General features: G+C 30.3%; 4 protein-coding genes across 8 annotated transcripts in view; 1 reads left to right on the forward strand and 3 right to left on the reverse strand.

Annotated features, from left to right (window-relative positions):
- LOC108733698 (zinc finger protein DZIP1) overlaps window positions 1–1,711 on the reverse strand; it is a 9,879-nt gene extending 8,168 nt beyond the window's left edge. Inside the window, exons 1-2 of the mRNA XM_018464974.1 lie at window positions 1,505–1,711; window positions 1,208–1,440 (exon numbers count right to left, since the gene is read on the reverse strand). Coding sequence (XP_018320476.1) covers window positions 1,208–1,440; window positions 1,505–1,616 — 345 coding nt within the window. The 5' untranslated portion in view covers window positions 1,617–1,711. The remainder of the gene's footprint in view (window positions 1–1,207; window positions 1,441–1,504) is intronic.
- A 1,245-nt stretch (window positions 1,712–2,956) lies between these two features.
- Window positions 2,957–5,451, forward strand: LOC108733692 (zinc finger protein OZF-like). Its single transcript, XM_025974125.1, has 4 exons — window positions 2,957–3,280; window positions 3,336–4,158; window positions 4,620–4,835; window positions 4,985–5,451. The coding sequence occupies exons 1-4, from the start codon at window positions 3,149–3,151 to the stop codon at window positions 5,398–5,400; spliced, it is 1,587 nt and encodes a 528-aa protein (XP_025829910.1). The 5' UTR covers window positions 2,957–3,148; the 3' UTR covers window positions 5,401–5,451.
- A 209-nt stretch (window positions 5,452–5,660) lies between these two features.
- Window positions 5,661–9,229, reverse strand: LOC108733745 (aspartate--tRNA ligase, mitochondrial). The gene is made up of 8 exons (XM_018465038.2): window positions 9,043–9,229; window positions 8,703–8,990; window positions 8,279–8,647; window positions 7,213–7,319; window positions 6,906–7,155; window positions 6,543–6,842; window positions 6,275–6,487; window positions 5,661–6,171 (listed from the first exon to the last, which is right to left on the reverse strand). Exons 1-8 carry the CDS (start codon window positions 9,118–9,120, stop codon window positions 5,821–5,823), a joined length of 1,956 nt encoding a protein of 651 aa, XP_018320540.1. The 5' UTR covers window positions 9,121–9,229; the 3' UTR covers window positions 5,661–5,820.
- A 132-nt stretch (window positions 9,230–9,361) lies between these two features.
- On the reverse strand, window positions 9,362–12,167 carry LOC108733739 (zinc finger protein OZF-like). Of its 5 annotated transcripts, none has more exons than XM_025974122.1 (5): window positions 11,991–12,167; window positions 11,776–11,924; window positions 10,822–11,719; window positions 10,543–10,758; window positions 9,499–10,097 (listed from the first exon to the last, which is right to left on the reverse strand). In XM_025974122.1, the coding sequence occupies exons 2-5, from the start codon at window positions 11,911–11,913 to the stop codon at window positions 9,745–9,747; spliced, it is 1,605 nt and encodes a 534-aa protein (XP_025829907.1). In that variant the 5' UTR covers window positions 11,914–11,924; window positions 11,991–12,167; the 3' UTR covers window positions 9,499–9,744. The 5 variants fall into 5 exon arrangements, 3 of the variants coding, with proteins under 3 accessions (XP_025829909.1, XP_025829907.1, XP_025829908.1); XM_025974123.1 differs by having other exon boundaries at window positions 11,979–12,167; XM_025974124.1 differs by lacking the exon at window positions 9,499–10,097 and adding an exon at window positions 9,362–9,483 and having other exon boundaries at window positions 11,776–12,167.
- Window positions 12,168–12,341: the final 174 nt, after the last annotated feature.

Raw genomic sequence — 12,341 nt, forward strand, 5'->3', positions numbered from 1 at the left:
TGATTCTCCAGAGTTCAAGTTACTTATTATAAAAGTTTGAAATTTCTGGTAGCTTTTTTTCTGTTAATAAAAATAAATTTAATCTGTTCGGTTAACGAATCTCCATAAAATAACGTGTAAAATTACAATTTTTTAAAATTTCAATAACTTTTTAACGGTTTAGTGAATCGATTTGTGAATTTTACAGGAGTTTTAGAATTGAATGAGGAACGTTTTTCCAAATTTTTATTTGTTTCGTAGCATTTTTACATACCTCTCAAACATCCTTAACTACCTATAAAGCAGGATCATTTGCGGCTGTTTGCCCTACATGTACCTAATGTTTCATGTAGGTGCCTTTGTGTAGTATGTATGACAAAACAGCCGCGGACGATCTGACCTAAAAAAAATCTAACTTGCACCCCCCTAGGGCAGAAGCTGGGTACGCCCATGTATTAGTGGTGTTGGTTTTTTTCATTCTTCTGGTAGAATTACCCGACACTGCCTCACTGCCTGGTACCCGGCGTTATTATCCAGTACCAGGGCGGATCCTAAAAGAAGTGCCGGATCCGCCGGATACCGGATCCAAACCGGCTACTCTGCCAATCTCTAGATTTTAACATCCTTCGCGTGATTTGCACCCTCAACTTCAGTTCATTTAAAATACATAATAACACTGAATCTTTTAAAAGTGAATCCATAAAGAGTTTGGGATACAGCATAATTTATATCCTCAAAACTATAAAACTATGACCACATTCAGAACAAGGAGATTTCACTATATTGACCTTATACAACATTGTAACAAAGTCGTAACGATTGCACCTCTTAGTACTTCTGTTAATTGTACTTGTTTTCTTGACTAATTTACAATTCAAGAACCAGGGTTTAATTCTACGTTTGTGGTGGTAGTTAAAGTATATTAATCCTGATTTATTACTATCCTCAGTATACAAGCCTAGTAGAATTTATTGCTTCCGATTTACATTTAGAAGAATAATCCGAAAAGGGGATTACTAGGTATTATTATTTTAACATATTGTATTTATTTCGTCACCAATTTATTTGATTGTATTTAGACATTAACTTTTACAGTTTACTTACTTTCTTATGAGACCAAATGACGAAATCAATATGTAGCTTCGCTAACATTAATCTGGCATTAATTCGTGTTTTTTTTTATGTTTTAAAAAGGCGATTAATGGTTACTTATTAATTTTATTCTCACCTCTGTATTGCTCAGAATACCTTTCTTCAGAATAACAACTGTATTATCCAAATATTTTTTGCAAAATAGTAAATATTCCACAGCAAGTTGACTTAGCTGGAATATTTTAAGGAACGTTGGATCCAAAATACTCGTTTGATCATTATCTAAACTGTATTCGATTACAGACGGGATATATTTCTCAACTGTAGAAGTATTACGATCTTGTATTAATTTACCAATGTCCACATTTTCTAGAAAAACAATTAACTGAAGAAAATTTTCAAATTATACTGTATAATGTGTACTGCCTCGTACTGATATATTCTTTTTCGAAGCAGGTTTTCGTTTTTCGACTTTTAAAAGAAAATCCAGCATCAAAAGCCAATCGTGGATAATCAAAATGCCAGTCATAACTTTCACTCCACATTTTAATTATTTAGAAAAAAACTATTTTAAATCACATTTCTTAAATACAATTAAATATAAGAAACTACATTATACGTTGACTATTTTTAACATTTAATGAGAAACTGAATCATGAAAATATTGGTATTATGATCTCCATGGAAACAAAATCACCTTTGTACATACATACATACCTACATTAACATTTATTCGTTTCTAAAAATTATTTAATGCTACTTTACTTGTTATTACTATAATAGTGAGACGAAATGAAAAAGAAACAAAATATAATATTAAAATAAAGGATGCAGGATCTCGCGCAATCCTCAAGAAAATTCGGCATCGCTCAAATCAATTCCAGTTGGAATATGATATTCTTTATGGCTTTCTCATAAAAAGTTCTACCCCCTCCTGGTTTTATTGAAGAGATAATTAAAAAAAAATCCGTTTAGTAAGTCATGTTTTCAACTTTTAGATACTTAGGGGAAAGTAGCCTATTTGGTACCAGCTCCTAAATCGTACTTCTTCAATTTCTCTTATTTTAGAGCATATTTCACCATCTACTGGTTAAAAGCAGAAGTTATATTCTCTCAGAAGCTCACTACATTTAAACTAATTAGTTTGAATATTATTCTGTTTTGATACAGGCTCCTGTAATATGGTAAACTTTTTAATTTCAAACTGTAACATTTTTAAAACATTGTCAACCTATATTGAAAATAGACAATGTGGAAATTAATACCAGAAAACATATCAATAAAACGTTGAAATAAACTAAATAATATATAATAAATTCATCCAAGCTCTCGAAATTTACATAATAAACTGTAAAAGTTGTAAACTTAAATCTGTTGGACAAACAAAACAGTCTATCTTAACAAGATATAAAGAACATATTGCTCACTTCAGATTATACTATTATTTTTGAAATAAATCACCCTATAGTCCCTGAATGTTTAAAATTAATCAATGCAATCTTTTGCAAATCAGAACTCTAGGCTTGGGAAAGTTTACATATTCAAAAAGATAAAAATAATCTTTTCTTTTGTAATAAGTTGAGTTAATAATTGTATTCTCAATTAATCATAATTATTCACACGTACTTCAAACGTAAACATTGTCTTCAACATCAAGAGTAACATTCAAATAATATGGAAGCTGAAAATTTTGTATTCACAATACAAAATATTAATATTACAAAAAAATGTAAAATAGCGACAAAAAACATGTAAGGGTCATGGCCATAGAAATGAAGAAAATGATAAAGAAATGAAAAAATATATAAAATGATAGGAAGTAAGGAATAAATTAATGTACATGTAATTCTTCTGCATTCGTTGCTGCTATTTTTAGAGTAGACGCCATTTTTGAAATGAAAGTGTTCTCATTCATAAAAGTTGGGTTACTGCTGACTAGTAAGATTATTTCTTACCATTGCATGTCAAAAGTTGGTTCAATAATTTGAAAATATTTTATTTATGTTTGTTATAATATTTATATAACATTGCCATATGTAAAGGGCACAAGGGATTTACAGTAATTGTTCTACAAAGTATGGATGAAAAATTCAATATTACTTGCAGAACTTGTTTAACAGAACAAGGAGAATTCAAATCTTTATTTAAAAACCACGAAAATTGTAATATGCAAATAGCAGAAATGCTAATGTCATTTACTTCTCTACAGGTAAACATACAATTTTATTAAATCATCTTATTAATTAGTACTCTAATATTTACAGATAAGTTTTGAAGATGGTCTACCTCAAAATATATGTGAAAATTGCGCAAATAAAATTCTTCAGGCTTACTATTTCACATTGAAATGTGAAGAATCTGATGTTATACTTCGTAACAAATTCATAACAAATTCTGTAGAAAATACATTAAGTGGTATCACACAAAAAGCAAATTTTGATCTTGGAATTGATCCACATCATGTTGATATAGTAATCAAAACTGAAACTCTTACTGAAGAAAGAAATGTGAACACTGAAAATGACTCTTCTGAGAATGATTTTCACAATCAAGGTGACTGCACAGAAGATACTAATGATTACTTTGATACAACTAATGAACATAAACAGGAAGGTGAAGAAACTAGGACAATTACAAAATATAGCAAAGTAAACAGGTCTGCCCAAGAAAAAGCAGTGTGCAATGTTTGCCTCAAAGAATTTCAGAGTGCAGGTTTATTAAATAAACATAAGAAAAGTCATGAAAGTTTAAAATGTACTTGTCCAACATGTGCTGAATCTGCAGAAAAAAAAATTCCTGACACGCAGTGTATGATTTGCAATGAAACTTTTGTCAGTAGAGATGAATACATTACTCATATTTTAACACATACAGAAGCAAAAGGTGATTCGATTGTAGAGTGTCATATATGTCACAAGAAGTTAACAAAAACACCTCGTATAAGTAGACATTTAAGAACTCATGCTGCTATAAAACCACATACTTGTCAGTTATGTAATAAAAGCTTTTCAAGAGCTGACCAACTTAATAGTCATATCAACGTACATTCTGGAATTAAGCCACACATATGTAACTTATGTGGAAAAGGTGATTTAGTTTTTATTATTTTTGTTTTCTTCAAATTCCAGTAATGTGGGCATGAGCTCAATATTTGAGACAGTGATACATGATCATAAAAAATTAATTGCAAGAATAAGTTAAAAATCAAAATTGAAAACCATGTTTAAACTTAATCTTTTTAAAATCAATTTCATTAATGTTAATTTAACTGAAGTTATATACACAAAAATTGTCTTAAGTTTTTTTGAACTTACTACAAAATTATTTGTTGTATTAATAATTTTACATTGAATAGCCTGTAGATAATTAGGCAGTCACTCATAATTACATCTAAATCTTTACCTGCGTAGTTTGCTTGTAACTGGCTATTTTTTTTACAAATATTGAGACACCAAAAAGGTAAAGATTTTATTATTCCAACTGTTACTATTAGTAAATTTAGTTCTAATAAAAATGAGATTGGTTTTTTTATATTTTTTATCTTTCAGGGTTTACACAAGTTTCAAATTTGAGAGATCATATGCGTACTCATAATGGTGAAAAACCATTTTTGTGTTCTGTTTGTGGAAAAGGGTTTAACCAGGTTGGAAATTTAAAACAGCACACAGTAAGACACAGTGGCATTAAAGCACATCTTTGTAGTGTATGTGGAAATGGTTTTGCTAGTAAAGGAGAACTAGGAGCCCACATGCGAAAACATACTGGTAATTTCCACAATAATTAATCAATATTAAAAATCATTTTGTATTAGTTGATCTACTTAAGTTACATATCATATTGTATTAAATTAGAGCATTATAAAATATTTTTTTTAACATATGACTTTATAATTGTGTATATATCTTTTAACAAGGTGCTCGTCCATTTGTCTGTTCTGTGTGCAACCACGGCTTCACAACGTCCAGCTCGCTTACCAAACACAAACGCATCCACTCTGGGGAAAAACCATACGAATGCGACGTGTGCAGAATGAAATTTGCGCGCAGCGGGATATTAGCAAGGCACAAACGCACTCACACAGGAGAAAAACCGTACAAGTGTAAGTTTTGTGGGAAAGCGTTTACGCAATCAAACGATCTTGCGGCGCATCTACGCATTCATACCGGCGAAAAACCATTTATTTGTGACACCTGTGGTCAGGCGTTTCGACAAAAATCCGCCTTAAAGTCTCATAAAAAGATACACACTCTAAATGACTGGAGTAAAAAGACAAACGTATCTACGCAAGCTTGTACACCTATTTTTAAAACGTACTTGGACAATCTGTAGTACCAAAATGATCATTTGTGAACACATTAAGAACAATAGGTTTTCAAAGAATGTACGTTTTTTTTTTCTAATCCGACTCCTTTAATTACAAAAAAAAATAAGAATGTGTTATAAAATAGTCTTATATAAATTTTATAGACTTTTATCCCATATTTCTACTATAGGAAATTAATGTCACATCTTGATAACTTATTTTTAAAAAAGGGTCATTTTTCGCCTTCCGAATGTATTTGAAAAATCATAGAATCAAAGAAATATCATAGAGGATTTGAAAACATTTTTATGTAAAGGTTTAGTGCAAATTTAAAAAGGTACATTTGAAATATACTAATTTTTTTAAAAATATTTGTCATGCGTCCTTTTTATAAAACACTGTTTAATACTTTGTACCGTTTTAACAGTAGGTACAACATAAAACAGTTACTGTTCATTTTCAATCACTTCTATATGGTACAATTTTTTGTCTGACTCGGTTATGGGGGAAGGTGCTCCACTAATAGGATCCCGGCCTTCAAAACCTTTCGGAAATGCAATTACGTCTCTAATGCTGCTTGTGTTAAGCATAGTTGCCAACAGTCGATCAATACCCAATGCTATACCTCCATGTGGAGGACACCCAGACCTCAACATCATCAACATATGTTTAAGACTAGTTTTTGGTATCCCTAATATATTCAAAATTTCTTCTTGTTTTTGAGAATCGTGAATTCGTATAGATCCTCCTCCCACTTCGTTTCCATTTAATACAAGGTCAAAAGCTTGAGCCCTGACCTAAAAAGACAATATTAAATGGAAAACAAATTGTAAACAATTTTCAAAAGAAATTCGTTAATATTTTTCTATGTAACTTCAGAATAAGTTAAAAATTTCTTACTTGCAATGGGTTGGTGTGTAGCAGGTGTTCGTCTCTTTTCTGGGGTGCTGTAAAAGGATGATGGGCGGAGTTAAATTGTCCTGAAAGTTCCCCTTTCTCAAAAAGAGGAAAATCAATAACCCACAATGGAAACATACCGTCGTTTACTATTTTATGCCCTCTTTTTTCCATATGCTTTGCATATTCTACCCTTACATGTCCTAATAAAGGTAACTTAAAAGGTGGCTACTTGATATATGATAATTTATAAATCACTAAAACATCTTACCACAGCATGTTTATCCCCATAAGCCAAGAAAATAACTGAATCATTTTCTAGTTTGACTTTTTCAGCTATTATGTTAGCAATTTTTTCACCTAGTAGGTCCGAAATTTTCTCTACCCATTCTGACACAATGCTCACTTTACTTTGAATAAATTTAACTTCTGGTGCTTTTTTAGCAATTTCTGTTAACCTCGCCTTTATAGTTGATGTTAAGTTGCAGTAAGGATGATTGAAAAATACACAGTAAGCACCAAAATTGTCTTCAAATTTATGTTCTTTAAAAATGTCAGTTAAATTTATTAACTAAAAGAAGCAATGAAAGCTAATGTTAAAATATATTTTACAATCTAAAGAAACTTAACATACCTTAAAATCATATCTTACGTCCGGTTTATCGGAACCGTAAGTCTCCATCGCTTCACTATACGAAATCCTAGGAAATTGAAACGGTAATGGAGGAAGAAAATCTGGCCATGAGTACAGTAACAGTTCTTCTATTAACTGTAGAATTCCATTAACATCAGTAAAAGACATTTCTATATCTAATTGAGTAAACTCTGGTTGTCTGTCAGACCGAATACTTTCATCACGATAACACCGCGCTATTTGAAAATACCTTTAATAAATAATTAGGTAATTAGTAACAAATTTTAATTTATATTCTATAATTAACCTGTCGATTGCACCAGCCATCAACATTTGTTTAAACTGCTGAGGACTTTGCACAAGTGCGTAACACTGGCCAGGAAATCGTGTAGGTACAATAAATTCTTGTGCACCCTACAAAATTGCTATTAAGTTAGCCAGATTTATAAAATATTTTTAATGAAAAATAAATATAAAACTGAAAAGTGAAACAAAAAGTAATACATACACCAGGTGTAGCTTTAAACAATGTTGGTGTTTCCACATCTACAAAATTAGAATGCTTCACCAGAAATGTGCGAATATCCATCAGAAATTGTGATCGTACCCTGAGGTTTCTTTGCATTTCAGAAAACCTCAAATCTAAATATCGAAATTGCAACCTAAGGGCTTCCTTTGCTTTTTGGAATTCCCTTATATTAAATGGCAAATTAGTATCTGCCTTGTTTAATATCTCAAGTGATTGTATAACTACTTCTATTTCCCCTGTTTGTTGACTTGGATTAATCATATTTTCTGGTCTAGCTTGAACTGTACCCTTTAGGCAGTCACTCATAATTACATCTAAATCTTTACCTGCGTAGTTTGCTTGTAACTGGCTATTTTTTTTACAAATATTGAGACACCAAAAAGGTAAAGATTTTATTATTCCAACTGTTACTATTAGTAAATTTAGTTCTAATAAAAATGAGATTGGTTTTTTTATATTTTTTATCTTTCAGGGTTTACACAAGTTTCAAATTTGAGAGATCATATGCGTACTCATAATGGTGAAAAACCATTTTTGTGTTCTGTTTGTGGAAAAGGGTTTAACCAGGTTGGAAATTTAAAACAGCACACAGTAAGACACAGTGGCATTAAAGCACATCTTTGTAGTGTATGTGGAAATGGTTTTGCTAGTAAAGGAGAACTAGGAGCCCACATGCGAAAACATACTGGTAATTTCCACAATAATTAATCAATATTAAAAATCATTTTGTATTAGTTGATCTACTTAAGTTACATATCATATTGTATTAAATTAGAGCATTATAAAATATTTTTAATGAAAAATAAATATAAAACTGAAAAGTGAAACAAAAAGTAATACATACACCAGGTGTAGCTTTAAACAATGTTGGTGTTTCCACATCTACAAAATTAGAATGCTTCACCAGAAATGTGCGAATATCCATCAGAAATTGTGATCGTACCCTGAGGTTTCTTTGCATTTCAGAAAACCTCAAATCTAAATATCGAAATTGCAACCTAAGGGCTTCCTTTGCTTTTTGGAATTCCCTTATATTAAATGGCAAATTAGTATCTGCCTTGTTTAATATCTCAAGTGATTGTATAACTACTTCTATTTCCCCTGTTTGTTGACTTGGATTAATCATATTTTCTGGTCTAGCTTGAACTGTACCCTGCACTTTCAATATTGTTTCATAAGGCAATGATTCTAAGCATTTGCTTGGCTCTGTGTCCTAAACAAAATATAACGTTTTTAATTTATAAATGAAAAAAAAAAGCAAAACTTACATTTTCTTTGATAATTAACTGAGTACGGCCATAGGAGTCTCTAAGAACAATAAATTTATTCATTCTTTGATACTCTAACCAGCCACATAGTGTAACTGTTTGACCAACGTTAGCAATTCGTAACTCTCCGCAAGTGTGAGTTCTTTCAGTAAATTTGTTTGTTCCAGAAAAGTTCTTGTCATTATTATAAACTTCGGGCTCATCAATTAAATAAGTGCTTTTTGTTGTAGTACTATATGAACACAGTGTTGTATGAAACAACTGAACATTTTTAAATGGTTTAATGTCCTGTAATAATAACTAATAATAAGTACAAAATGCATATAAAAGGGACTACAACCTTTGTGCTTAACAGTTCGCTGGAACATTGGAAAAATCTCCTATTGAAAACTGTTCGACACAATTTTCTTAAATGCATATTTATTTGTACGAAATGTATGCAATAAGCATTATCAGTCCACACAGGAAACACCAAAATTTGCAACAACTTATCCGATGGTAAACAAGGTTATAAAATATAAATATAACCTTAAAATGTCAAAATCCAGATCATAGACTTCAAGATCATAGAATCAGAATTATCTGATCTAGGTCTTGCACATAGATAATAGATACACAAAGGGTCTTGCATCAGATGAAATTAATAAATGCCTCTTACCATTAATTATTCCGCTTTTTCCTCATTTTTTTACAAATAAGTGCCAAATATTAGATTCATAAAATCATTGCAGAGAATAGTTATCGTAGCAAGAAGTACTTTCTCCTTTATCCATGTTTCTCCCTACTCCAAGTAAAAAGAAACTTCATGTAAGTTTATATTTGTAATTTCTTAATGTTTTTTCTAGAAATATTACACATACGACAGATTCGAGTACAATATATAAATAAATAACAATCTATAATGCTATAATATAAATACCTAATCATAAAACTAATTAAAGCTTTAATAATACAGAACATCAGTGATGTTAACATTTTTTAGCATACACATCAGAATTACTACATTTAATATATACACTTCTTTAAAAACACTGATCTTGTCTTATGCTGTATTGATTTTATGCACTTTTTGTTTGTGCATTCTTAAAGACGGATTTCTTATAAAAGCATGGCCACATATATCACAAACGAACGGTTTTTCCCCGGTGTGTATTCGCAAGTGGAAAACCAAATCATTGAGTTGCGCAAACGCTTTCGCACAATACTCGCATACGTACGGTCGTTCCCCAGTGTGAGTACGTTTGTGTCTAGTTAAAACGCTGCAGCGTGAAAATTTCGCCTTGCACACGTCGCATTCGTACGGCTTTTCCCCGGAATGAATGCGTTTGTGTTTCTTTAATGAACTGTTTGTCGTAAAACCTTTGTTACAAGTCGAACACACAAATGGTCGAATTCCTTTAACCCAAATTAATATTTATATTAAACAATTAATAATTTGTATATTCAGATTGTATACTATGTTAACAAGAAGCTAAAAATTTTCTAGACAAGTACAAATTCCTTACAAAATAATTTATTAATAAAACGTTTTCGAAAACGTCAGGGACATTGTTTTGCATTTTCGAATAATAATCTACATGAATTAGTTTAGATTTTTATCCCACAAAATTCGAAGAAAAGAAACTAAAATATATATTGAATATATCTTGAACAGAATATTGTGAACAGAACTTTTTAATATAATACCTCCACACTCATCCCTGGTATCCAAGTTTTTAATTTATGCACCCATTTTAGAAGTATATACATTTCAAGTCAATAGTATTAGTAGTTGGTGGGATAATCAATTGTGGCATACATATTGACTACAGATCTAGAAATAAATAAATAAATAAATTACCTGAATGTTTCTGGATATGAGTGCTCAGTTCTTTTTTACTTGCAAACCCTTTATCACATATACTACACAGATGATCTTTAATACCAGTATGCCTGTTTGTATGTTGTTTTAAATTCCCCATTTGACTGAAACCTCTTCCACAAATATTACATTTATATGGTTTCTCACCATTATGAATTCGAATGTGATCTTCCAAATTTGATGGCTTATTAAAACCTAAAATTATAAACTTTTCATAATACATTTACTATGATTTACAATTATAATGCATTTTAGCACCTTTAGAACATATTTTGCAAAAATGTCGTTTGTTTTTGGAATGTATACTCATATGATTTTTAAAACGATCAATTTTTACAAATTTCTTCTTACATATATGACACACATGTACTTTTTGACTAGAATGAAAAGATGCATGTTGACTGAAAGTAGTCAGATCTGTTAATTGTTTTTGGCATATTCGGCATTCAAATTCTTTTAATTCCAAATGAGTTGTCACATGTACATCGTATGTTCCTTTTTCATTGAAAACTTTGTTGCAAATCAAACAATTGTTTTCTTCAATCGTACTTGCTTTACTGTTGTCTATTTCAGCATGAGAAGCTTCATGTTTTTTTAGCATGCTGTTACGAACAAACCTTATTCTGCAAATTTTACATTCCCACCTTTGCCTATGTAATTTTTTATGCTTGACCAAAAGCCCATAACTTCGAAACTCTTTCTGACAAGTATCACATGAAAATTTATTAAGTACTTTTAATGATTCATTAGAGCAAGTTTTAATTTCACCAAAAGTTCTTTGTTTGGAGTTTATAACTGTTTTCTTCTGCTCTTTTGATACTTCTTTCCTCATTTTAATTTTTTTAATTATATTTTTACTTTCAATTAGATTTTTTGTGTTAGATTCTGCAAATGTTTTCTTGAGCACAAATGAAGTTTCAAATTGTTTGTTATTATCCAAAGGAAAAGTATTATTCTTTAAGTCTTCCACCTCATTTTCTTCTCTATATTCTAATTTTATAGTATCATTCATACCATTCCATGCAATCACAGATTTAGCATTTGCATGAAGAAAGCGGTCAGATTCTTCACATTTTCTTTTAAAAAGATAAAAATTTGTTACTTGATTAGCACAATTTTCGCAAATATTATCTGGCAGATCATCTCCCTTGCTTATCTGCAATTATAAATATTAACTAAAAATATTTCTTACTTTATAATTGTATTTATTACTTTTAATGATGTGTAAGACATTAACATTTCTGCAAAATGGGAATCTATATATTCATCTTTGTATTCAGTGAAAATTGAAATGAATTGTCCCCTTTCAGTAAGGCATGTTCTACAAACAGTTGAAGAATTCTTCTCCATTTCCTTATTTTCTTTAAAAATCAATGTTTCTTTTATGTAAGTAAATAAGTGTAATGGTAAAATACCAAAATTATTACAAAAGGTTATATTCTCCTCTTGATATTTATCAAATACACTTTTATAAGAGTAAACTATTATCCATTACTTTATATAATATACGGTTTTATTCAGTCTCATAAAGAACTTCCTTGAATTTATTACTGTTGTAGATCATCAGGTCCATTTTCTCCCCATATCCTTTACTTGGATATATCTATATGTGTATTTATGACATTGTATACAAAATAAAGGTATACACATGAAATTAGCTGCAAACAACTTTTGAATTTTTGTAAAATAATCAGTGGGTTATTTATGTTTTGATCAAATTACATGCACTTAAAAAAGGCATTCATTTATTTAAAAATTGTTTAATTATTTAATTAAAT

The sequence above is a fragment of the Agrilus planipennis genome, unplaced genomic scaffold, assembly GCF_000699045.2.
Source record: "Agrilus planipennis isolate EAB-ADULT unplaced genomic scaffold, Apla_2.0 scaffold78, whole genome shotgun sequence".
In the NCBI taxonomy this organism is placed as follows: domain Eukaryota; kingdom Metazoa; phylum Arthropoda; class Insecta; order Coleoptera; family Buprestidae; genus Agrilus; species Agrilus planipennis.